Source organism: Botrytis byssoidea (assembly GCF_014898295.1).
Source record: "Botrytis byssoidea strain MUCL 94 chromosome Unknown BBYS_016, whole genome shotgun sequence".
Classification (NCBI taxonomy): Eukaryota; Fungi; Ascomycota; class Leotiomycetes; order Helotiales; family Sclerotiniaceae; genus Botrytis; species Botrytis byssoidea.
Window position 1 is genome coordinate 508,977 of NW_024065857.1, and position 25,983 is coordinate 534,959.

The 25,983-nt window shown below is 43.6% G+C and overlaps 8 protein-coding genes across 8 annotated transcripts; 4 read left to right on the top strand and 4 right to left on the bottom strand.

The window, feature by feature from the left end:
• Nucleotides 1–926: 926 nt before the first annotated feature.
• EAE97_007933 (uncharacterized protein) lies at nucleotides 927–2,574 on the bottom strand (the record flags this gene model as incomplete). The annotated part of the gene is made up of 2 exons (XM_038878447.1): nucleotides 927–2,455; nucleotides 2,541–2,574. The coding sequence occupies 2 exons, from the start codon at nucleotides 2,572–2,574 to the stop codon at nucleotides 927–929; spliced, it is 1,563 nt and encodes a 520-aa protein (XP_038730697.1).
• Nucleotides 2,575–4,008: 1,434 nt separating this feature from the next.
• On the bottom strand, nucleotides 4,009–4,948 carry EAE97_007934 (uncharacterized protein; the record flags this gene model as incomplete). The annotated part of the gene is made up of 3 exons (XM_038878448.1): nucleotides 4,009–4,270; nucleotides 4,342–4,581; nucleotides 4,749–4,948. The coding sequence occupies 3 exons, from the start codon at nucleotides 4,946–4,948 to the stop codon at nucleotides 4,009–4,011; spliced, it is 702 nt and encodes a 233-aa protein (XP_038730698.1).
• A 1,120-nt stretch (nucleotides 4,949–6,068) lies between these two features.
• Nucleotides 6,069–6,485, top strand: EAE97_007935 (uncharacterized protein; the record flags this gene model as incomplete). Its single annotated transcript, XM_038878449.1, has 1 exon — nucleotides 6,069–6,485. The coding sequence occupies one exon, from the start codon at nucleotides 6,069–6,071 to the stop codon at nucleotides 6,483–6,485; it is 417 nt and encodes a 138-aa protein (XP_038730699.1).
• A 442-nt stretch (nucleotides 6,486–6,927) lies between these two features.
• Nucleotides 6,928–8,958, top strand: EAE97_007936 (uncharacterized protein; the record flags this gene model as incomplete). Its single annotated transcript, XM_038878450.1, has 1 exon — nucleotides 6,928–8,958. One exon carries the CDS (start codon nucleotides 6,928–6,930, stop codon nucleotides 8,956–8,958), a length of 2,031 nt encoding a protein of 676 aa, XP_038730700.1.
• A 4,772-nt stretch (nucleotides 8,959–13,730) lies between these two features.
• EAE97_007937 (uncharacterized protein) lies at nucleotides 13,731–16,221 on the top strand. Its single transcript, XM_038878451.1, has 3 exons — nucleotides 13,731–14,389; nucleotides 14,465–14,970; nucleotides 15,024–16,221. Exons 2-3 carry the CDS (start codon nucleotides 14,534–14,536, stop codon nucleotides 15,691–15,693), a joined length of 1,107 nt encoding a protein of 368 aa, XP_038730701.1. The 5' UTR covers nucleotides 13,731–14,389; nucleotides 14,465–14,533; the 3' UTR covers nucleotides 15,694–16,221.
• A 632-nt stretch (nucleotides 16,222–16,853) lies between these two features.
• EAE97_007938 (uncharacterized protein) lies at nucleotides 16,854–19,111 on the top strand (the record flags this gene model as incomplete). The annotated part of the gene is made up of 6 exons (XM_038878452.1): nucleotides 16,854–16,878; nucleotides 16,949–16,981; nucleotides 17,069–17,109; nucleotides 17,168–17,229; nucleotides 17,288–17,759; nucleotides 17,810–19,111. The coding sequence occupies 6 exons, from the start codon at nucleotides 16,854–16,856 to the stop codon at nucleotides 18,929–18,931; spliced, it is 1,755 nt and encodes a 584-aa protein (XP_038730702.1). The 3' UTR covers nucleotides 18,932–19,111.
• A 395-nt stretch (nucleotides 19,112–19,506) lies between these two features.
• Nucleotides 19,507–22,481, bottom strand: EAE97_007939 (uncharacterized protein; the record flags this gene model as incomplete). The annotated part of the gene is made up of 6 exons (XM_038878453.1): nucleotides 19,507–21,303; nucleotides 21,375–21,428; nucleotides 21,482–21,580; nucleotides 21,651–21,706; nucleotides 21,762–21,907; nucleotides 21,952–22,481. 6 exons carry the CDS (start codon nucleotides 22,479–22,481, stop codon nucleotides 19,507–19,509), a joined length of 2,682 nt encoding a protein of 893 aa, XP_038730703.1.
• An 825-nt stretch (nucleotides 22,482–23,306) lies between these two features.
• On the bottom strand, nucleotides 23,307–25,102 carry EAE97_007940 (uncharacterized protein; the record flags this gene model as incomplete). The annotated part of the gene is made up of 6 exons (XM_038878454.1): nucleotides 23,307–23,509; nucleotides 23,575–23,943; nucleotides 24,003–24,107; nucleotides 24,156–24,523; nucleotides 24,576–24,980; nucleotides 25,056–25,102. 6 exons carry the CDS (start codon nucleotides 25,100–25,102, stop codon nucleotides 23,307–23,309), a joined length of 1,497 nt encoding a protein of 498 aa, XP_038730704.1.
• Nucleotides 25,103–25,983: the final 881 nt, after the last annotated feature.

Sequence of the window (25,983 nt, forward strand, 5' to 3'; positions counted from 1 at the left end):
CAATAAAGAATCAAGACTGGGAAAAGAAGGGCTCCTTAAGCCTCTACGTGAGAGCCACAGTCCGCACACTCCAGTTCATTTTCGCGATTATCATTGTTATTATTTATGGCTTGACCTCACCCACTAGATCTTTAGGATCTGGATTCTACAGTAATTACGAGGCTTCTGAGTGGTTACCATGTAGGGTACCAACGCACGAACAAGCTGTCGATATTACAAGCACTTCTCATCCTATATGTCCACCTCTGAGCCAATAGCCTTGCCCAAAACCCGAGAGGAGACCGGCGATGTTCTGCTCTAGGATACAGCAAATGACAGCTCCCCGATTAAGAAGTGTCTGCTAGAGAACGTTGCTGAATCTCGGCGATTGATAGAGCTCCAGCAGCAGGTAGATGGGTCCAGCACTAAACTTCTCATATTGAGCTGACTTGAAAGCCATTCCTTCCCGCAGATTTTCAAGAGACGTCAAGAGCACACCGGACCCAACAGATATGCCGAGCTCTATCAACCATTGAGATACGCGTGCAGAAAAGCTTGCCAACTAACTGCATCTACCCAGGTTTTGTTGTAGATTTGAATCAGTATACTAAGTAGCAAGTCTCATTGTTGTGCTACCACCTCTTCGCTTTAGGGCCTTTGGTCTAGACACTCTAGCAGATTGTAAAGGAGGCACACTTTCAAAGTGCTTATATATGCTTGCCCTAGGGCCCTTGTCATAGAAGAAGAGACATCCAACGGACTTCCAATAGGGCGAATAATAGTAGTGATATCATTAAATCAGGTGCTATTTTTCCGTGGCTGCCTGTTGAGGTGGTTGTGCAAAACTCTCTCTTGTTTATATAAGAATTCATTAATGTAATGTAAAACCACCCAAACCTCCTCCCTCTCTTATCTGCGATTCGAATTAAAGAATTTATAATTGATAGTTATGTGGTTATTTTAGCTCGTTTAGTAACATCACTACAGGTCTCCAAGACATTCCTTTTTCGGGACAAGACCTTTCTGCTCTCCCCGTTGATACTAATACTTGAGCAGTCAAATTCGATCCATATGCGAAGCAGAAAGTCAGCCTTGTAACGCTTGTACTCACTCTTGTCACACACGCGAGCAGCATTACCAAGCTTTAAGAAATCATCCATTAGTATAGACATCTCAGCGCCACGGTGAAATGTGTTAACCCATTTAATGAGACCAGCCATATCCGAGACAAACCATTCATCTGTTGGTCTTGAATCTATGGGGTCGCATAGGAACAGTGCAGAACACCAAGGTCTAATAGCGTCAAACATTCCAACATTGGCTGCATGGACACTGTCACCAAGAGCGAATAACTTTTTGGATAGTCCGCTGTGTCCATACACACTTTCGTTTATTGACATCGCTGCCTTTAACCACTCTGTGAATTCTAACCGAAGAGCCTCCAAGTCTGTGTTTTGTCTTACTTGTTGACTACATTGTTGAGCATGCAACACGGCAAGGTATTCCTCATCCGAGTCCATCTCTGGACATGGTTCGACATGCCCTGAATCTTTGCGAATATCGTCAAGATCCAAGTCGTCTGTGACATCTAACGGCTCTTCACAGTCGGGCGAGAAAATGCCATGGCACACCGGTAGAAGGCTCGGCGTTGCCGGCACGATGTCTTTGTTCGAATACACATCTGCGACTGGTGGTGACCGAGGAACCTGCACGTCAGTCGACCTTTGTGCGTCATGTTCGGTGTATGGTGGTGGTTGCGGTTGCGATTGTGGTGGCGGTGGCGGTGGCAGTGGTTTGCTTTTGAGTTCTCGATATTTAATTTGGGCCCAGTCGACTATCATAATACCTTGTTGAGAGTACATCTTCCGCATATCAGGTTCGCAGATCCATGAGCCCTTATCACGCAAGCGCTCGTTTACCGTTTTCAAACTTGCACGCGCGTAGTCGGAAGGTCTGATATAAACCTTAAAGCTTTTCGTAACAGATAAAGATCTGAGTTTCTGCATCAATGTACTCGAGGTGGAGTTTGAAGGTAAAATAGTCGCAGATTCCCTCTCCTTTCTAACAACGAATCCTGTAAACTGTAGATCGAATGATAAGACAATGATTTGCTCCAAATTACTTATACCGGCTTCGTGGAGGGCAGATGCGTCATGGGAGGACAAATCATCGAGCCCCGATATTGGAAAAGCTTTTGAGTAACATTCAAAGTTACCGTGCGGCGGGACGACCAATAACATGTCCATTGAACGGTTTTTTCCAGTATGCTTATGAGTCACTTTAAGGGAGAAATAGACATGAATACGTTTTTCTGAGTCGCAGACCACTTTCATAAGAAAATTGGTTTTCTCTTTATTGTCGGCTAAGCAAGAACCTAACGTATAAGGATGGCTCTCATCAACCCATTTTATATACACTCTCTCTTGAAGGAGGTTCTCCAGCCCAAGCTTTTCGATCGGAATCGCCATACCGTGTGCTATAATTGTGATCAGTAATGAACATGTCAAGGGACAATTTTCTTGGAGATAAATGATCCCACACTCGATGTGTATCCCACCCACCCAGGCTAATAGAGCAGCCTTGACTCTTTGGCATGAATCGAACCAGAATGATTCAAACAATATTTACTGAGGAACCTAACCACCAATGCTATATAGCTGTATCAGGGTTGTTCCCAAACGGCAGATATTGAAGAACAAAACCTTTATTTAATGTGATCATAGGGTGAAGAAATAAAGTAAGAATGGAGATGAAAATAAATAAGATACTGTTTCCACAAATCGAGAAAAGTAAGAATCAGGATAGTTCAAACAGCAGATACTGAGGAACCTAACCACCAATACTGTACAGCTATATTAGGGTTGTTCCCAAACAGTAAATACTGAGGAACCTAACCACCAATATTGTACAGCTATATTAGGGTTGTTCCCAAACAGCAGATACTGAAGAATGCAGCCTTTGTATGATGTGGATAATATTGCAATAATCGATAAAGATGATAGAAGTGGATAAATGAAGTGAGAGTGGAGACGAATGTAAGCAAGACACTGTTTTCACGAAGCGAAAGAAATGGTGGATTTTGAATTGGTTATATAAATCGTGCTCTACGTCTGCCTAGAATATCCAGAAACGCAGCGGCTATGGAGCGTATAGGCTACCGTAGCCAGTGTAATCGATATAATGGGATTCAATCCCAAAAGTTGTCATAGAGTCATCGCCGTTTTTCTTGTATTTACAGGAAACTTTTTCTATACTGTACTGAGACCTCTCGAATAGAGACTTATTCACGATATTGTAGTGGTTACAACGCGCTATGCAATCGCGGTTGGTGGTGTGGCTAGGGACGGTATTTTTGGCGAAATTGTATCTGTGGCTGCAAAACGTGTGGCTGCTCGCACCTTGCCGGAAAACTCCGGTTTCCCCACAATTCTCTAGTGAGCTTAAAAGCACGAATCAATACTTCCTCAAGAATGACTAAAATCAATAACATTCGTGCTCTACATACTCTTTTCTATATCTATTCGAGTCTAAATATGAATTGTCAGCTCTTGTTATGCAAGTTCGTCCTGAGACTTGGTTCATCTCTTTCCGCACTATCATATAGCTAGTAATACCGAGAACCTGTACAAAGTGTCGATGATATTGAAGTCATTAGTATGATCATGGAAACTTAACCTTGGAATCAGTAGTTTGATGCCCAGGGGTGTATGTAGTGTCATATACTTCGAAGATTGTAACAATGCGTTATCGTCGAGAGAAATCCCGGGAGACCTTCCTGTATGATCAAATCGCTCTTGAAGGCTACAACTTTTGAGAATCTAGAATCTCACATATGGATCGGATGCAAGATTACTGTAAATATTGAATTCAAGCTCTTGAAGGATAGATCGATAATACAAGAATGAAGAAATCATAGTCTGAGAGTCGCAAGACAGATACTTTCTCTCTGAAAAGAGATTTAAGAACAAGCTTCCAAACAACCACATCATTCACAAGACCACGTCGCCAAATGTGACTACCCGATCCCTCTCACTTCTGAGCTGTGCTGACACCGGGATATATATAAGGACTAGCCTGCATCTTTTCCCAGGCTACACCTGTTCCGTTGCAATATGTATAAACTAAGTACAGCTTTCCATCAGCCAAACCAGCAGCATTTTTATACGGAGTGGTATTGCACCAATTGGCTGTGTTTGTGTAGGAGGATTTATCACAGTACTGGCATGTCCCCGAGTTCATATACCCAGCAGGTGCTGATTTCTCTGCTGTTTCTGTCAAGGTACCGCAGGATCTAATTGTCAATTATTAGTTTGTTTCCAGTGGCATTTGGTATCCCACGGGTGTAGGAGGGGTGCAGCATACTCTAACACGTAAGGAATAAAAGTCCAGTATCCACACTCGTTCTCTTTCAAGGTTATCTTAGATCCCGCCGTATCCGAGTAGGAGAGGGTCTTTGAGAAAGTATAGCTTGCTCCGATATCGAAGGCTGACTCTAATACTTTAGCTACCGCTCCACCTATGCCTGCATTCATTGAGAACGTATTGACGTAGCTAATAGATTGGGTGCTGCTAATAGAACACTCGGTTCCACTTCCACATGACCTTTAATTTGGAGACGTTAGCGAGTGTTTTCCACAAAACGGATGGAGACATAATCTCGATAACGAAAGAGTTCCAATTGATTCGAACTGCAGTTCAGGGCTCAAAGTCTTGAAAGACTAAGTCAGATAAATCTGGGTTGTTTCAGCTAGGATTTTTATTGTACTCACCCTCCCGACATTGGAATTGGCTTGGAGCAGTAACCTTTGTTGTCGAGCGTATTCTTTTTGGGGCAGTTGTAGTCGCTGATATCTACCTTCATATTTTCTGCACTGCAGATACCATTGTCTCGATCAAAAAGAACAGGATGAGCAGGAGTTACCAATGTGCCTGCGGCCAAGCCAAAGAGAAAGAGGCGCTGAAGAAGCATATTATAATTGTTGGTAACAAATATATAAGGAAAGTGTTCGGGAATCAAAAGTTATTGGAAAAGAATCGAAGGAAATGAACGACTGAGTCGTGAAATGAGAGGATTGGGCCGATGTACCACTCCTTTAATAATGGACTTACTGTCACGACAGACATCAGATACGAGTTCAGAAGCAACTTTCGTCCACACCAACATATTCTACACAATTCCTTCATATAAGACTGAATAACAGACTCATCCTTAGCATCGAGGGTATGTCTCGGTTGTGTTCGCCAGTACAGCAAGGAGACACTGAAAGTCAGCCTTTACAGGCGCCAAAATTGGGTTGAGAAGGGGTGAATAGCAGTTCCAGGAAGAATATTGCTACTCTAATCCTACCACATAATCTCGAACCTTGACTTGCCAAGATATTGTTCAATTCAAAACTCCTTTCTATGAAGTCGAACTTTTCTTTGAGCCTATAAGTTGCGACACCAAGTTCTAATTTTACACATGTCAAGAATATCAGGGAAGGAGATATAATGCCAGTAAGGCTATGAAATTGGTGTTTGCTATCTGGGTCGTTCATCATCGATGACTGTTGGCTATAAAATGCTGTCACAAGGTACCAAGATTGGAAGCCAGACAAACATTTGATGCAGTTGGTGACCATTAGTGTATATGTTTTCTAACACTGATCGTGAAAAGTATGGGGAAATGACTCGGTAGACATTCCTACCAATGGTTTTTTTCTATAGATCTTGGAACTGTGGATGCTGATTTGCCGAATAAGATGGTGGTAATGCGCATATGCCCCATACTCCTAGTAATAACTTCGAAATCGTAGCATTGACAACATCGTATGTTTCCTTATGTCGGTGGCACAAAATGAAGGACCTTGTGTTAAATTAAGTCTGACTCTCCTCGGCCATGCGTATCATGACCTTAATTCTTTTTCTGTTGACATCCACAGAATCACAATACGATATCGTCCTGACCTAGAGCACTTGCTAATCAACATTCGACCTGAACCACAACTACCCTCCTTCAAAGCTCTACCTCTAGTTTCGTTGTTGATTACTTGATGCTTTCAACTTCACCTTGGAGTCCTGATAATCGTCAGTTTTCACCAGCTTTCACAATGTCGAACGACAGCCATTGTATCAACGACAACCATGGTATACCCAGCGCTCTAGGCAACCAATCTGCTTGTTACTGGCCTTCTGTTTGGACCAATCCAAATAGTACCGAGTTTGGCAATGTGTCAATTTCCGCGATAAAAGCATGTTGCGGTACTTCCAACCTCATTGATTATCCGCTCAATGACCAATATAACTGCGTAATCGAGTATTGTCATTTTCCTCCACCAAATGGCGACGATACGATCATGAGATGCCTTAATGATGTATTTATCAGTGGCAATTCAAGCATTCAGGTTGACCTCTTCTGCACTGGGATGGACAAAATTGAGTCGATGGGTACGATTGTACGAAGAGATACAATCAATACGATTCTTTTGATGACGGTAGTGATTGCATTTGGGAGCTGGACTCATTAAAGAAAAGATCCACGAATTTTAAGAGATCGTGAAAGTATTTGGTGGGATGATGGATCTAATCGTGGGTTGGGATATGGAACTACTGGTGTGCGGTCTCGTGATAAAGCGGATGTGGCGAGTATGTCGTAGCGGCGCTTGGTCTTAGCTTTTTGCAACAATTCTTCTTGTCCTTTGAATTGTATATCTGATCGAATTCATGATGACATGGAATCAGATTGATGAGCTATCAAGATTCTTCTAACCTCATCATCTTAAACCCTCAATCTCATTTTATGATGGCAAAATAAAGGCGGTGTAAGCACATCATAATGGACAGCTGACCTGACAATATTCAAGCCATGGCGTGGTTCAATTGCTCAGCTTTTCGGACGATAACTCCTGTTATCTTCATATTATTGCGCATCAAAAGTTTTGAATCTTGCATGTTTCATGAACAACGGTGATGGAAGTCCTCCCAAAGTATTCTTACACATCCCTCGACACCTCCAAACCTTCAATTCGTCTTCTCCGTCTCCAGCGCAACGAACAAGGTTCAATCAGCGGCTTGTTAGAAGTTTTTTCCCTTGACGATCCGGAACGTCCTGTCTTTAGAACCTTGTCTTACGTTTGGGGCCCTAAAGTCTTTCCACATAGCATCCTTATCAACGGGCATCCATTTCCTGTCCTGAGCAGTCTTCACCCACTCTTAGAAATCATCTGCGATGACGAAAAATGGAAGCAGAGTTGGTGGTGGATTGATTCAATTTGCATTGATCAAAATGTGGGACCAATTGCAGAAGTGGAACGCAATATCCAGGTCGCTATGATGAGAAGAATTTACGAGAAATCAGAAAGGACTATTGGTTGGCTCGGTCTGGGAGACGACGAGGGCGAGCAAGCAATCCAATTTTTGAAGATGTTAGCAAGCCACAAGAAAAGACTAGATTTGGTTCACCAAAGAAGATTAGGTGGAAAGAGAAGAGCGAAAGAGGAAGAGCTAGGGAGTGAGTTGAGTGACAGGAGCAAGTGGGCTGCATTGGAAAAGTTATTATTAAGACCTTGGTGGACGAGAGTTTGGACACTTCAAGAGTATCTTGTTCCACGAACATTCGTGTTTCAGTGCGGACAAGAGGCCATAGATAGACGGAAATTGACTACAGCAATGAGTACGATAGGCTCATGCAGGAGAATTGATGAGACGTTGCTGGCTCACAAATCATTCGAAGCTCCATGGATACGTCGTCGTGTATTCCATTGGTATCAAAGACGCGCTCCGGTACAATTGATAGGATTGATGGGATACATCTCAAATTACAAAGCTTCTGATCCTAGGGATAGAATTTACTCTGTTCTCGGCTTGGCTGCGGATGGATTCTTGGCTGATCCGCCGAGATATCAAGATAGCTTTGAAGTGGTTTATTCTAATCTGGTCAAAAGTTTTCTTGAGAAACACAAGAGTTTGGATATTATCTGCTTCGTGGATCGATTCCGTTGTTTAGAATATTCGCATGGCCAGCCAATACTCCCCTCTTGGGTGCCAGATTGGAGAGCTGATGTGCAGCCATGGATGGTTCCTGCAATAGCTGCTCAAAGTGGTGCAAAGCACGTTGGAAACCTTCGTCCTATAATGTTCTGGTATCCTAAGGGCACCAACTACGATATATTTATGGCTGGAAAGAGCAATGACCCTCTGAAATACAATTTCTCCACCGATCTCCGGATACTGACCTGTCAAGGAGTCTTCGTAGATTTTGTCGACGGTATTGGCGGCCTCAAGGTAGTCTACACAGACGAAGATAAGACGAACGACGAAGTCGCTGAGGTGTACCAGAGCGTTGAGTCAACAAGCACACATGAAACATCTCAAGCTGCTCAAAGCAACGCTGAATTACTAACTCAAGCTGAATTGGACCCTGAACAGGCATCCAGATACATGGATCACATTTTCCGCTGCTTGATGCTGAACCGGCAAGACCGATATCTCAGTCAGGATATATCAGCCAAAGAATTCTCGTACCTAGAATTCCAAGCATTTTGTTTCGCGGCAATGACAAGACCAGGTGATGTATACCCTCTGTTTCTCGATTGGTTTGAACGCAATCGGACACTCCGAATCGGTTCCCACTCACTCGAGCAGATATGCAAAGCGGCACCACTTCCGAAGTCTGAGTTCTCCACTGATTATGATTTCATGGATATCTCAACCAACGAACAAGGATTCATTTCTCGATTCAGAGATACCACCAAATGGATGGCGCGAAGACTTATGACCACCAACCAAGGACTCATAGGTATGGTTTCGTGTCGAGCACGGAAAAGCGATCAAGTTTGGATTCTTCTCGGATGTAGTATCCCGCTGATTTTGAGAAAGTGGGAGGATAATGAAGGCTATCAAGTGATCGGGGAGTGTTACCTCCATGGATATATGAGTGGCGAAATTCAGGAAGAAGTCAGTAGCGGAATCAGAACGGTCGAGGATGTATGCTTGTTATGATAATCGAGATCAACTTTTCCGTTAGTCCGGAGCATAATACATATTTAATAGCCTACAAATTCTGAGTTTTATGTAATATAACAAGTGCTTTGAATAGCCAGGGAGTTCATATATCAAGTGTGAGCCATTTTGGTACTGAAATATACGTAAGTTTCTGATAAAGTACATATTCCCATCACAATCAATAAATCGATCTGACTATCACGAGTTCTGAGTATGAAATAATACATACTAGTACTTGAAGGCCCCAAGGAAAAGCATGAAATCGACTCCTCGACGTCCAAAGATCATCAACACGTAAGCGACAATAGGAAATAGTACTCATTCATAAATCTCAAATTCTAGCACTCGACTCCCATGAGCCTTGGCAAATAACTCATGAATCATCCAATCGAACAGTAAAAGGCTATCTCATATAGGCGAACAGTACATTGTAAATACAAGTCCACATACATCGACCATACTCAGCCAATGTGACACCCCAGCCCAGAGACCAAGACCCCTCAATTACAAGAAACCATCGCAAGTAAGTCTTACAGATTAAAACCAATGCATGACGATCCCAAAACGTCCAACCGACTTCGGCCATTCCACGCTCCTGGACCATGGAAAGCGTATGGCAACACAAGTACAAGAATCTATTGTGAAACTTGATTTGCATGGGTAAGTTAGTCATGGCACGGGATGGCATGCGGGGTTCCGGAAAGAGATTCTTTGGTCTATTGAAGTTTGGTAAGTATCCTGCACTAGGATCAAATAGATAGGGATTATGAAATTGAAACCTGGTAGCTGTTTAATGGTTAATTGACATCACTTTTGTTTTTGTTTTTCTTGTGTGCTCGTCAGATTTATATTGTGCAAATCCCCGGTTTATGTTACGCGGTATCAATTCCCATCCGCTTTTATGTTTTGATATCCATTTATAAACCTCGGATATTACTCTCCTAGTTGTGCTCCGTAGCTCCATAAGACTCTCTCACTCCGTCCGGAGGTTATATCGTCCCGCACGCGCACAATACACCATTCTTATGAAATTGGCGCTTTTAGACCTGACATGTGTAATGTGTTTTCTGTCTAGTGCAAGCAGTGATTTTCGTCTCCGGAAGTTTCGACAAAAGAGTATGAGGAAGTGACAGTTCTTTTGACAGGTATGTGCTAGATGAGGAATGGCGTGGTGAGAAGAGTTGTTTCTGCTGCGAGGGACTGGAAACAAATTGCAGAGGATTGGTGCTCTTCTTTGTGCAGTGATATGTGTTTTGTACGAGGTGGGTATTCGGTGAGTGGAGAATTCGTATAGCAGATAAATTAAATTGATTAATCATGCACGAAAATGAGGCGAAGTTCATGGAGTGCAATTGTCCAGAACCTCCTCCGCTGGCGACAGAAGACTCAATGAAAAATCTCCGAGTCGATTGCAAAGTATCATCCGTCAACGTGTTTACCGTTTCCACAGGACTCCTCCGTCTGAGGGTTGAAGGTACACCGCATTCTGCATTGAGCCTTCATGGCAGGGATTCCCAAACTTGTTTTTTCTAAAGAGTCACACGAGATTCATATTCTATGTCGTGCGTTACAGATTCATCGTTGTCAACTTTACCATCTTTCATCCCACGCTGTGCTTATAGATCAGATGGACCGCTAGGTCAGCCGTGAGAGCATAAGTGGAACTATGAGTATCCAATGCTAAGGTCTAAATTGATAGTTCAAACGTACATCCTTCATTTTTGACAGCTGACGTCATGTATAGAAGCATTGATGGTGAAAGAGGGTAACCCGAAAACGAGTTCATCTCCCAGTATTTCCGAAATTAAGAGATGCGATGATCAGATGATATGCTCTTCAATGCCAAAGTAACTCAAGATAGGTGTGCACTGTGTCCATCCTCACGGCATATCCATTTATCGCATTTGAAGTCCAAAGCCCAGGAGCTTCCTGGGTATGACTATTAACCATCTTGGCCAATTGACAAAGGCTAGGATACAAATGACAGCCTGGAAGGTATTGATAGGGTACTATATCTTTGAAGCTTTGGAAGATTACCAGCAGTGACAAGCATACAGATGTATCGCCTTGTATTTGTGCTCGTGCCCATTTGAAGTTTCTCAAGTACCCTTGTGTTTTCTGTGAATCCTCGAAACCATATGCAAAAACCGGAAAACCGAACCGTAACGAATCTGTCCCGTAAATGTATACAACAACCTTCCCTCCTGGTAGTTTTCAGGCTAAATTCCAAATGCTTTGAAAATGGCCAATAGAGTCCATAGGGGGATCGATTTTAGGAACGAAGATTGAATAGAGCGGGGTAGTCCCGATGTTACACACGAACCAGCCAGCCATTCGTTCTCATCTTCGGCGGCGTACAGATCAAGCTTTTTGGAGATTACTGTAGGAAGGCCATTCAATCCAGCAACCCGGCGAGAGGGACCAATGAATTTCGATAATCACGGTTACCCAGTTTTTTACCGGACGAACCCAGTTTGAGCCGTCGGGGCTACGGCATTTTGGTAAATTGTAATACCGAGATCTGTGGAAAGGAAATCAAGTTTTTCATCCTAGATAACCGGAGGGTTTCTTTTAGAATGGGGGCGGAGGGTATTTCAACGGCTGTCATTGTTATGTCCTGATCCGTTGAAAAAATTCTGTATTCCCTTCAAAACACGGAGGCCCTGTTCGTTTCAGTTGCGACACCAGGCTAAAAGAGTAGGAACAAACTGGAGAACACCATTTTTCCTTATCCACAAAATATCTTGGTGATCAGCAAGAAAGGAAGAATATGGGCCTCCAGGTCGGATACATGGCCAATAACCATGTTTCTGGAGATGTAATGGTTTTGCGAGCTCTGTTTAGCTTAGTAGTGGCAGCATCTTTGCAATGTAACAGGATTCTCTTACCGAAAAATAACTATCTCGGTTCATCGCGAGTAAGGTAACATATACTAAAGCTAATCCTCCGAATCACCATAATGCTGCAAGTACCTTAGCTAACCAGAATTCTATCAGGATACTGACATTGCAAGTTTCGAAAAATTGGAGTTCATGAGTGTAGGTAATTATGTTCCAGATGGTGCCTGAAGAATTTTGTTGAGTGAGTGCGGGACGTGGCGCAGAATTGACCAGGCTCTGCTTCCGATGAAGATTCTATTTTCATCAATTTCGTGTATCATTTAGGCCTCAGGGATGCTGAACACTGCATGTGAAAGTGACCAGACAGCATTCTTCTTGGTAGATATATGTTGTGATTAGTATCTGGACGCTGCAGACCTTGGTTGTTGGCAATGACCTTCTATGCACCCATTTTTTCTTATTCAAAAAGGAATAATGCTACTGATTAAGTTCAGTAATGGCCTGATTATTCCCTGCTTCGATAACCTTATGTACCAAATCAAAATTCGTTGATCGCTCGATGGTTTTGGGAAAGATCCGTTGCTGGGGTTGCTAAAAGATAGAATACCTCGGCATAAGTTTCCTTTTAAAGCAATCTAAACTGACTCTGTAGAACATGAGCTGAGAGAAAAGGAATCAAGATATTACACCATAATAGATGCATACCTCCATAGTAATAGGCAACAAAAGTTACAATAACTGAGTCTGTGAGGCAGCGTGAACGGCGAGCGCAGCAGATCTACATTGTATTGAATCATTTTGATAAGTTTATGACCTTGGCTCAAGTCTCTATAACGAATGATCGAAATCCACGATAACTTTGGGAAGAGATGAGATAACTAAGAAGCAACAATGACAGGATATGCCCTGAAAGACCTCTCATGTCTCTCGGAGTCTGTATGTTAGTCGGCCAATTGATAGTGAATATGTATATGTCACCCTCTTCCGTGGAACGTGACACTGAAGCTCCGAAGCGGGAAGAGTACATGCACAGTGAAGATGATGCTTTTTCCATCAAGCCTTGAGTAAGGTCACCAGCATTTACGCTTGCCATCCTCTCAATGGACGTGAATCAAGGGAGTGGACAACTAGAAGAATGTTCCTCTGAATAGATGGCTTTCTTGCACGACCTTGCGCAACAGATAGAGTGATGATGTACTGGCGGTGTGGTGGCAAAAAGAGATGAGAGAAGAGGGGGAGGAGTAAAATGAGTAGCACCAGAAACAATGGTCGCGGATGGTAGCGAATAGGTGGGTATTGGTTAATGATTAGATGCATTGTGGATGAACAGCTCGGGGGTTTAAGCCATGGATCATATCGTAATTCCTAGCTTTTTAACACCACCGCCCACCACTGCCACCCACCAATGTCTGTGAGTGCATCACCGGCATTGTGTTGGTATGTAGGTACTCAGGGTACTCTATATACTTTGCAGCTTTGCTATATGTCGGAAGGAATTGATTGGGCTAGTCGGTCAACTTTTCGTTGTAATGAACTAGCCCCCAAAACTTCTGTTATTGAGTATAGTATGTAAAAACATCCCGTGAGAATCCATGTAAAACTCCAATGAAAGTCGGCGAGCCTTTACGTGGAGTGGAGTAAGGGTCGTAAGTATGATGACGATTGGAATAGGGATAAACAGTCGATATCTCTTTCTCTCGAAGCACCTTCCTCTGATATAATCGAGTTGCCATTTTCAAAGGATTTTTAAAGTATTATACTCGTAGAGTAGTGCAGATATGTCATTATCAATTCTAATGCTAATAGTGCATAGTGCATAGTGCACGGATCGAAGAACGGGAACTAGAACTTTAGCGGCACCTTCAACATCCACTTCCCAATGCAACTAAAATGTTACAATCCCGGAGATGTTTCGAACCGTCAAACATCAAAGCTGTACCCCTCAAGCCCTGTCAAAGACAAGACCAGAAAAGAACGCGAAAGCCCAAGTTCATTTACCTAGCTGGCTAGGTTTAACCCAAAAAAAGAATCAACCCCTTGCCTGACACTTTATCCGCATGCCCAAAAACACGGAAAGCCGGGCTTGCTGAATTATGCTGCAATAGAAGTCGTCCGCCAGTCATTCATCGCAATTCAAGACACACCCACCAAACATACCGCACGTTATCCCGCAAAGTAGGAGTCTTAACCAACCAGAAAGCTCTCCATACCACAGGTCGCACTCTCAATATCACTCACCCGGTTCCTGGGACTTTCACAGCTTCCTTGAAGCCTCCAGCCATTACCATGCTTCCTGTCACTCTAGGGTTGTCCTCCATTGGAGTTTCTATATCTCCCCCAGCTTTCCCCGCGACTATCAATGGAGAGCTGCTCTTTTTTCCTCTCTATCATTATTGTACTTTGAAGTTACACATATAACAAATTTGGTTCCAACCCTCATTCATGCACTCGCAATCAGATTTCGGACAATCAAACAAATATCTTGTACTTCGCCCTCCTCGGCCACTTCTATATAGCATCACATCTCTGGTTGAGCAATTACTATCATCATCTCATTTCGAATCTCGAGACTTTAATGACACTTAAAGGTAGCAATCCTTCCATATATCTATCATCAATTGTTAAGCTCTAATGTATTAAATACTTACTAGTAGCCTATGCAGATACCTCTACCTGATAACACTCAATCGAACGTCTATAATATCACGATATATTTGACAATCTCCTACAACATGTACCATTCAAATCACGACGCACTACCAATTCATCAGCCATCTGATGGTAGGAGCATCAGCTATGGACGAGAGCCGCTACCCTACCACGACAATGGCGACGACAGGGCGCAAATGCCAAACTTCAATCCTCCCAGGCTTCCTCCCATATCTTCATTGCTATCTTCTTTACCACCGGAACAAGTTGAGGAGGGTCAGACATTCGACGGTTCATATCGCCCGCCATCACAAGGACCACGGTCTCCAGTGGCATTGAACAGACCAATGTACCTGCATCAGCAACAATGCAGTCCTCGAGAGCTAGAACGTACTTTCAAGCATTCGCAAAGCCCGCTATCTCCATACTCGACATGTCCACCGACACCCATGTCAGATGCATTCGCGACTAGGGAAGGATCTGTTGCAGCTCATTACCATGGTCCGTTTGCCCCTCCAAGGTATGTTATTTTGGTATCCATTGTCAATGGATCAAGGCTCATTGTACTCCAAGGGCTCCGCCACCACTCCTTCCTCAGCCAGAATGTAGACTGGTCGTCATGCAACAGCCAATATCAGCACGAGCTTGTGGATATGGAGACAAGGACCGTCGAATGATAGATCCGCCGCCAATCCTGACACTCGAAGTATTCGATAAGGATACAGGTCAGGCCGTTGATCCGAAAGAGAGAAAGAAAGTCTTGAATCAATTCATGCCAATAGTGCATTGCACACTATGGAATCCCTACACGAATTGCGAAGATGACAAGATCGAGGGGAGCAGTGACCGTAGAAACCAGAGGAGGATGGTAGGCACGATGGTGTGTAACGGGTTTAAAGCACTCGACCCTCATGGCGATGAACGATTCTTCTTCACTTTTGCCGATTTGTCTGTTCGATTTCCGGGTGACTATCAACTGAAGTTCAGATTAACGTTGATTGACCCAGCTGCAATGGGAAAAGGTCAAAGGAACGGGATCATGAGTCCATTGTTAAGTAATATCTTCAAGGTACACAATGCCAAAGACTTTGAGGGTATGAGACCGAGCTCTGATCTGGCGAAATCTCTTGTCAGCCAGGGCTATCCAAATATTCTGAAGATCAAGAAGGGAAACGCGAAAACAATTGCAATGGTTGGCCAAGGGGACGACGAAGATGACGATGATGAGATGGGAGGAATGTAAGTGAGGGACGCACGTGAAGCCAGTTCTAGCTGAGCATAATGATAAGGAGTCAGCAGAAGTCTAGTGAATGGCTGCTTTGATAGTGAGGGCGACTTACGAGCTTTGATTTTTGCATTGGATTCATTGTTGGTCGGTTGAAGGCGGGAGTTAGCGTCTTAAAATGGTTACTCTTTTGGTGAAGAGATCTGGACAACAGGATGAATTTATGAATTTATGAGGAGCAAGAGCAAGAGCGACAACGTTGGTATTGGGCTGTACTGATAATTGTACTGGCTGTTTGGTGAAAACTTTTGATATCATGATCAAACTTCACCCCAAGTTCTGCATTTTACAAATTGTTATTGTGGTGGCAGTGGAAGATATATCACTGAATTCAAATAAATGTTAAACATCGAATATCAGAGATCAATCGAAGATGGTATATCAAAATTTGTTCCGATTCTTTACTTTTTCTTCTCCTATTCTTCAATTAGCTCTAGCTATTTATCTAGCTACCTATATATCTGGATAGATCTAGGCAGCTTCGAATCCTTCTTCTCATATTACAATAGTAATGATAAAAAAAGATTGAGTTCACCAGAAATAGCCCTATATATTTCATGCTACTCTCCGCATCAATAACAATCTTGAGAATAGGGGTTCCTTATGAATAGATCAGATTTCTACACCTTTGTCTATAAAACTACTTTGATATGTGATCTAGACAATTCTGAACGCATGATCCACAATATTATATGATTATGACCTCCAAACCTCCTCCAAACTTCGTATGACTATTGTTTTACCTGATTTGTTATTTGACTACCTACCTACCTAGTATCCTGAGATGTGAATGAGTGCAGATAATTTCTAATTCTTTAACCAATGGAAGAAAATACACCAACAATGTCAACCTGGAAACCCAACCAAGTTGAGTGCCACACAAGGCTGAAGTGGCTGTGGCTGAACAGGCTGAGATTGCTCAGCCACAAACATTGACCCCGCCAATAACTTTCGAGTCCGTCAAGCTGATCTAATCCAGGATAGGCTTAGCGTGCGATAGGCTCTGGGACCCCACCACCAAAAACTTTAAACTTTTGATTGAGATTTTCCTTTTTCTTTCCTCCTTCCCTCTGGCATAAGCCAGGAAGGGTACCATAAATTTCGTCAAGTTTGTCAAGATGAAGTACGTTCTTGTATCTGGAGGTATGTATTTGATTGAATCATAATTTTTGCTTCAGAATCAAGAAAAATTGAGGGTTAACATGGGTTTTAGGTGTCATTTCCGGCATTGGAAAGGGCGTTATCGGTATGTAGCCAAATTTTGAGGAATGACGACAAAGAGATGTGAAAGATACAAGATGAGTAGTATACTGATGAAGCGGTTGCGCAACAGCCTCTTCCACCGGCTTGTTACTCAAGACAATTGGATTGAAGATATGTTCCCGATAAACCAAAAAATCAGGCAGAATGTTTAGGCTAACTTCGAAAGAACGTCACATCCATTAAAATCGATCCTTACATGAATGTCGATGCCGGAACCATGAATCCTCTCGAGTGCGTCTAACATGCCTATTCACGAAATCTGGAATTGAGCTAATGGGCGAGTGTGTAGGCATGGAGAGGTCTTTGTTCTCGATGACGGAGGAGAAGTCGATCTCGATCTTGGAAACTACGAGCGCTATCTTAATATCACTCTCACTCGCGAAAACAACATCACCACGGGCAAAGTCTATCAGCATGTCATCGAGCGTGAACGTAGAGGCGATTATCTCGGAAAGACTGTCCAAGTCGTGCCACATTTGACCGATGCAATTCAAGACTGGATCGAGAGAGTCGCGCGAATTCCTGTCGACGACACAAAGGAGACTCCGGATGTTTGCATCATTGAGTTGGGTGGTACCGTTGGAGATATTGAGAGTGCTCCATTCATTGAGGCTATGAGACAATTGAAGAGAAGAGCTGGGAAAGGCAATTTCTTGCAAATTCATGTCTCTTTGGTGCCTGTCATTCAAGGCGAGCAGAAGACAAAGCCAACTCAACAAGCCATCAGAGATGTTGGTAGAGCTGGATTGGTCCCAGATTTGGTAAACTCCTCGATTGAAATTCCTGAAATTTTGGGGGCTAACTGTTCTAGATTGCTTGCCGATGCGATGTCCCCCTCGAGAAAAGTACCATCGAGAAGATTGCGATGTTCTGTCAAGTTGAAGGCGAACAAGTCGTGGGTGTACACAACGTCAAATCTACTTACCACGTTCCTTTACTTCTCGAACAGCAAGGCCTTATCTCAACATTGAACAAAATTCTCAATCTCAACGAAATCTCCATGGCGAAAGCTGCTGTTGAAAAGGGACAGCGAACATGGGCCGAGTGGAAGTCACTCACAAGCCAACAAGAACGTTCATTTGATGATGTTTCCATTGTTCTTGTTGGTAAATATACTAAACTTCACGACTCATACCTTAGTGTTATCAAATCACTCGAACACTCAGCGATGCGATGTGGAAAGAAGCTCAAATTGATCTGGGTTGAAGCTGAGCACCTCGAGGATGATGCCAAACCAACCGAGTTTCACAAGGCGTGGCATGAGGTCTGCACTGCAGATGGCATTCTCGTTCCTGGAGGATTCGGTGATCGTGGAACGGAGGGCATGATTGCAGCTGCAAAGTGGGCACGTACCAACAAGACGCCTTATTTGGGAATCTGTTTGGGTATGCAAATTGCCGTTATTGAATTTGCTCGCAATGTCTGTGGCATCACTTCTGCTAATTCAGTGGAACTTAACGCAAACGCAACCGACAAAGTTATTATCTACATGCCAGAGATTGACAAGGTAAACCTTGGTGGAACCATGCGTCTCGGATTACGCCCTACAGAATTTCAGCCGGGATCTGAATGGTCTCGTCTCCGTAAGCTTTATGGCGACAAAACCGAAGTCCACGAACGTCATCGTCATCGATATGAAGTCAACCCAGAGTATGTTGACCGATTACATGATGGTGGTCTTGAATTCGTCGGCAAGGATGACAAGGGTGAGAGAATGGAAATTGTTGAGATCAAGGACCATCCGTGGTACGTAGGTGTACAATTTCATCCGGAATACCTCTCCCGAGTTTTGGCTCCAAGTAAATCATATTTGGGATTTGTAGCAGCAGCGGCGGGATGTTTGGAAAAGATCACGGAGGACTGTTTGAAAGCTGAGTTGGACAACAGCGTCAATGGGGATTTGTCAAATGGAATCAATGGTGTTACGATCTAAGGAAACTGGGACGGAAGGGACTTTTGCATTGGGTCTGGATGGATGGAAGAATCATAATGTGCCCTTATGTTTGGCTATTTTATAGAAAAATATTCGAGATGGCGGATACATTTCATGGCGTTATCATGGCTGTAATTATACTGGATAAATGAGACATCTAAATGACATACCATTTCTCACACCATCTCGCTGACAGTAAAGTGATACGCACAGTTCGGTCCAAAGAAATTGCCCGCAGATAAGTATCTGGGTATCTCAAGCTTACTAATTTTGCGGAAAATGTGGATTCTTTCACAAGTTATTGTGATTGGGAGCAGGCATTCATCCCACACGTGGGAACATCGAGGCCTCAAAGAGGAGCGAATTGCATAAGTTATCTTAATCAGAGATATGCTATTGAGATGGAATACGTCTGCCATTTACTACTATTTGATGTCATGATCTTGACAGCGTTTTGTCAATTACCCCAAAGTGTCAATTGAATTTTCCCTTTCTCCAGTCAAAGCTTAATCAAGAGGCAACACAGTTCTATGCTCTCACGTCCTACCCAATCCTAAATATCTTCCTCTTTCTCATTAGCCCTCTCTAATATCGTAAACAAAAATCTCAATCCCACTAATCGCTGTTCTCTCCTCATCGTCCTCGAATTCTCTAAAAACCGATAAATGATCATTTCCCATCAACTTCATGTGTATTACCGGAATTCCTGTCTCTCTCTCGGTCAGCATTTCTTTCATGTCATATATCGTCGTACTGTCCAGTAATCCGGGCAAGTATATAATGCCTCTTAGAACTTCCTCGTTGCCCCTGAACTCAATAACGGTGCAAACTAAAATCGAATCCTTGAGTGCAGGGATTGCAAGGACACGGAGTAGAAAGGGTTCGTCGACATCTTCCTGTAAGCCAAGGGGAAACTCGGGCCAAACGACTTTTTCGGAAGATTTTTTCCGGGACGCCCTTCTTCCTGCTCCACCTATTACGATTCCTCCTCCGAGATCTACAGACTCCATAGAAGACTGAGTTCCAAACCTGTGCCCCTCTTGTCCTCCGCCTGATGCGCTCGTTATTCTTACGCTCTCGAAACCTCCAAGATCTCCGATATCTGCTCCCACATTACCGGCTGGTCTTGCTGGCCCTCTCATGTGTTCGGGAGTCTTCCCGAGGTCCACTGGTTTCATGTGTTCAGGCGTAGACCCATATAATCTCAATAAACTTGGCGTGCTGTCACCTTCATAAGAGAATCTTCTAGGTCCTGCTGGATTGCCTTGATTGTGAGTTGGCCGTTCATCACCTTCATCTACTGCAGAAAGTGGGGGTCCTCCGCCAGGATTCGTGATTCTTAGCGTACCACGTTGTTGCTCAAAACCCCTAGGCGGAGAAAGACTGCCCTGAGGACCACCTCTTGGATTATCCTCTGGTGTTCCATGTTTCCAGTTTTCTGGAAAAGGAGCAGGCACTTTGTATTGTGGTTTAATTCGTTGGCCCCGGGCACGCCTTGATTCCGCCACGTAGTTGGTTAACGATTGTCTGTTTCTCAAGATGAGCTCGTGTGCATGATGAGCCTCATAATCGGACATGTGGATAATAGGATTCTCTCGAGCCCAGTTTATGGCATCTTCTACCTTTTCATGCTCCGCGTTCGCATAAAACAGTTCAAAAAGATCGAGTGGGTAGGTTTCTTCTTCTTCAGCCACAGGCTTGCCGAGGCCTCCTCCTGGCTTAGTTGTGATGTCGTTCCATGGGGCGGGAAGCTCTCCGAGGTCGGGTTCAGGAGAATAGGGAGCTGGAAGCATTGGTGCTACTAATCCTTGATACATGTTCTTCATCTGTTGCGTTTTTCGGTATAAATCTTCGATGTGAATTCGAGCTTCGCCTTGTACGATCAGACAATCCATTACCAATTTGTGTAGAGTTTCACTGTATAACCGTTCCTTGCGAATTGCTGCCCTGGCTCTATTTTCGATCCTTCTCTTTGTCTTAGCCATAGCTTTTTGCTCTTCAGGCTGGTCTGGGTCTATTTCGGGTTCAAATGGGAGTGCGTCGTACATTCCATTGTAGAAATCTATATCGTCTTGTGTAGCAAGTGTATGCACTCCACCTACTTCTTCATTCAATCCTAGCCAGGTATTTGCTACTTTATAAAGTTTAAGTGTGAATCTTCCCGGGGGGCCAGGCTGTCGGTGCCCTCTTTCGCCATCCCATTGCATATTGGGTTCAGCCCGATATGTAAGTGATGGGTTTCCATCCTGGCACCATTCAGTTGTATGCATCATCTGCCATATGATCAGTCCGAGTTGCCATATGTTCGAGTGAGTTCCATAGCGAAGATTATTGAGGATGTTTCCATCGCCTGCGTCGCGCATGGATTTAGGCTGTTTTTGAGGATTAGTGCGCAGGAAAGGTGAAGTTGGGAGTGAGGAAGCATGATTGGTTTTACACATACCATTGGATCCATCCACGGTCTTTCCAACGGTCGTTCTCGAGTTCTAAGTTGTTCCTCGCAAAAAAAGTCAACACGCCGTGTGTTCAAAAGTCCAAGAGCTGACTTACAGGTAATTTATACCTTTCTGTTCCAAGGCGTCTTTTTTTGAAATTGTAAAGTAGGTCTTGCTCAAGGGGCACCTCCGCGGTATGCCCATAATCACCAATCTAGTTATTCTACATATTAGGATTACGACCAATGCTAGAGAGTCTTACAACTGTAAATTGAGAATCGTACCTTCATTACAAGAGCTCCTCTATGTTCATCATCTCTGACCCCAGCGCCCATGAAAACTGGGGAATGGTAAATAGGTATGAACTTGAATATCTTTGCGAAGCTTCAACTCACCATTTTGAGCTTTGAAATCAAAATGAACTATCTCATCCCGATCCCATCGGTCTTCCTTGAGATCTTCGTGTCCACAATGCATAGCGTATAAGCCGCGGGCTATACAATGGAAGGTATCCCATATCTCATTTTCATCAAATACAAATCTACAAAGTCAGTTTGTATCATATCGACCGATACAAACACTTACCTATCCACGAAGCGCTCAAAAACCCTACTGGAGAGGTCTCCCGCCTCACAATCTTCTAGATATATCCTGTGTACAGGACCGTCTCTATCCGCATATACCGTGTTAAGACCTCGATCTTCATATATTTTCCGAAACATCTTCACCAGATGTTGAGAGTTTGTGTGACGCAGCAGCTCGTATATTTCCGATTCATCTCTCAAGTCTCCCCAGCCTCCCGCTTGCTGTTTCACAACTATACTTTCGAATGGCATTCTTCCTGGAGTGCCCTCCGGCGGTTGGCGATATGTCAATCTCCATTTTCCCGCTGTGCCATTCCCGCCTTCGCCCATGATTTTCACCCCGGTCCATGAGGGCTCAGGACCCATCCGACTTTCCGCAGACCAAAGTGGTTCGGTTGCTAACCATGCCTTCCCACGAGCACTCATTTCTTGTGAAGATGCCTCGTGCATTTTGGGAGGCGCCCGCTCTAGTCGGAATCCAAGGCGTATCTCTGCCTCGTCCCATGTTTCGCCGGGTAGTAGTAAAGTCATCTTAACCCAAAGCTGTGTGAGATTTCTAGCTTTAAATTTAATGTTACGTCCTGGAGGATTGACTAGGCTATCGGTTTACAACTAGCTATTCGTAACAAATGCACTAACTTTCGAACACGAAATATTTGATAGCAAATCGATAGGTTTTCTGTATTACTGGAGATAGTCAATGAATGTTGCTTTGTGGGAGATGTGTTCTTTGTCTTCTCTGCAGGGTGGCTGTTCTTGGATAACAAATAATGCTTCTTTGTATATTTTATTCTGGTGTGCATTAAGCACAAGAACTGTCTAGTGATACAAAATTTAGATGAAAGAAACAATTTCCTGTAAAGTAAATTGAGAGTTTTACAGCGAAAATCACACTGAGAGCTGGGAGGCACGAAAAAGCTATATGCTTCTCTCCTGAATCTATTCGTTAGTTCGGTCGCTATTATTCTCGAGTCCATATAGCTCATTCCTATTATTGATACCGAGGTAACATCCTAGTCTCTTTTGACAAATTTACTACTAGCTGAAATGTACTCGTAGGCCTCTGGAAGTTTCAATGGTCAATCGCTACTCACGCAATCAATATGAGATTTACATCTCAGGGGCTTATAAGGCACTTCACTATAAGTAGGAAACATTTCTTCTCGGGAACAATCAAGTACATGTATATATCACTTCAATTTCCATTTGAATATGATCAAGGTATCTGCTTTCAACCAAAACCATCCCAGGCGCCGAATTCCGATACTTGAAATCCAAGAACGATAGCGTCCGCTGCCCATTTCATCTCCCGCTTATTTCCCCAAGGTATATTAATCTCCCACTCCACTTCAATCTCTAAACCCGATCTGCACCTTTGTCATGCATTTCATGATGCTCCGTCTCAACAGCCCCATTATGTTCAATCCCCTTTGAGATATCGTCGGGAAGAGTACCGAGTGCACGTTCGCCGAAGAGAAGATCGATTTCTTCGAGGGAGAGTTGTTTAGTTTCTTTGAAAAAGAAAAACACAATGGGGATAGTAACTACTACGTTCCATGCTGTAATAGATCTTATTAGTACGCGCTTCAACGAATGACAAGTGAAACCCAAAAAATCAACTCACCAGCAAACAAGAAATAAAATTTCCACGTCAGCGCCTTCAAAGCTGTAGGCGAAACTTGTGCCCAGAATGTAGCGACAAGCCAATTACCAATACCAGTTGCGAATGCATTGCCACGAGCACGGATTTGCATAGGCATGACTTCGGACATGTAGACCCAAGAGATGGGTCCCCACGAAAATGAGAAGATAACTGTGACGCAGAAAATGAAGAAGACTCCTCCGATGGAGAGGCCGCGCTGTGCGTTGTCCGGATCAATTCGACTGTTGATGATGGATTGGCAGACAAGGGCGATGGTGATGCCGACAGTTCCCCAGAGGAGTGGCTTGCGACGTCCGACTCGGTCGATCATGAAAGTGATGAAGATGAGATCTGGATTTTGTTATTAGTTGCTGTAGTATTTATCTTGGACGGTAGTAAATTAGACTTACTGCCCAGAGGTCCCATGCAGTTGTAAATTCCAGAGACGAGTAAAGCTTTGTTTCCAGTAATTCCCAACGCCTTGTACATAGTATTTTGGTAGTAACCAATAACGTCTATCTCATGTCAGCAATCAAGTCCTCCCTGTATCCTCTTCAACTTACTGATTCCAGTGAACTGAGTAAATGCTTGAACAGCAACTCCATGACCCAATCTTGTTCTCCATTGTGGTACTGTAAACATGATTCTCCATCCTGGTACCGTGATTGCCTTTTCTGCCGCGATTGTCTCCTTAATCTCGTTGAATTCTTTGACGATGAATTCATCATTCGAACCGTTGAAATGCAACTTTCTGAGAATAGCCAATGCCTGGTCTTCACGATCGGTTTCCATGAGATGGCGAGGCGACTCGGGAAAGAAGAGAATGCCAGAAGCGAGGATGAGGCAAGGAATCATTTGTACAGCGAGGGGTACTCTCCATTGAACGGGACTGTCCTTTGTAACACCACAGCCATATCCTACCCAAGTTGATCTTGTATCACGTCAGTAACCTTTCCAAAGTTTCATAGAAAGAAGCAACATACACAATAAAACCCACTCCAATCATCTGTTGACTCAAACCCACAATCAATCCTCTAATTTTCGGATCCGCACACTCAGCATTGTAAACCGGTACAGCCATACTAAGCAAACCGACCGCCCAGCCTGTGAAGATACGACCCACGAGAATCATGGCAAGATTTTGTGCAGCAGTCTGTAATATGGCTCCAACGAGACAGATCAATGCGCCCATGAAGATAGTAATCTTTCGTCCATATCGATCCATAGTAAGACCGCCCTGAAGGGCACCAAACACAGCTCCACCATTGAAGGTTGAGTTGATGGCACCGATAATAGAAGAATCTTGTGTAGTGTTGAAGAAGGTGAGGAAATTTTTAGAGGCTATCACATCTGTCATAACACCTGCATCGTAACCAAAAAGAAACGATCTGTTATTGAGAAGTGGTTAGAAACCTCCATCCATATCGCTTGAGACAACATGTCTACAAAATGCTCAAACATACCCGGTAGATGCAAATACCGCCAACGAGAGATTGAAAATCTTTCCCATCTTGTCGTCCTTGTTCTTTGGGAACTACTCAATCGTGAAGCTCAAAGACAACGACGAGAAAAAAAAGTCTCAAGAATAAAATTCTTGGCAAGTACAACGTGGAGTGGCATGGTACTATATCTATATATGAAGAGTACAAGACGACCCTGTCATGCCATTCTATCAATTGGTACGTCTAGGGAGCATGTGCACTGCACCGGATAAAACGAACCTCTGTGCTGGAACATGGATAATTGGAACTACTCGTCTGCTTCGCATTTACACCTATTTCCTCACCACACAACGAGTATCTATCCCCATCTATCACCCCAAATTCCCAACCAGAGGAAGGAAAACCATGTCGAATCCGCATCTGCACATCCGAGGATATAATCCAATGCGTATGCAGACGCCCATCTATTGGTGGAAATTTTGTGCTGCTCACCACGAAGCGAAAAGGCTGGTGATATTTGTATTTAGCCTAATTATCCTCTCCACATTTTCGCAGGACAGGGGGTAATCTTCACTTACCCTGCCGAACCATAGACGCCCGCTCATCTACTCAACCCCATGGAGTAATAAGCCCCAATGCGGGGTTTGCCCAAGGTAAGATTTACCAACCGCTTGGCCAATTGGCTCCGCTCCATCTTAGTTCAGAAAACATCGGATCATCTTCTTCCATGGATGCAAAGAGCTTAATGCATCGCGAGTACATGAGTACGTTTACATTTACCCGGTCTCGAACCATTTCTCAAATGTATCGTGTTTGCCACTACTAGGTACTTATTAACGCGAGGTACGCACGAGACCAAGAATGTTAGCTGTTCACCGATCTTATGAGTCAAGGACTTTTCAATCCCTGGGACAGACGAGTCGAGAACTGCTGTGCCCTGGGGGCAAAA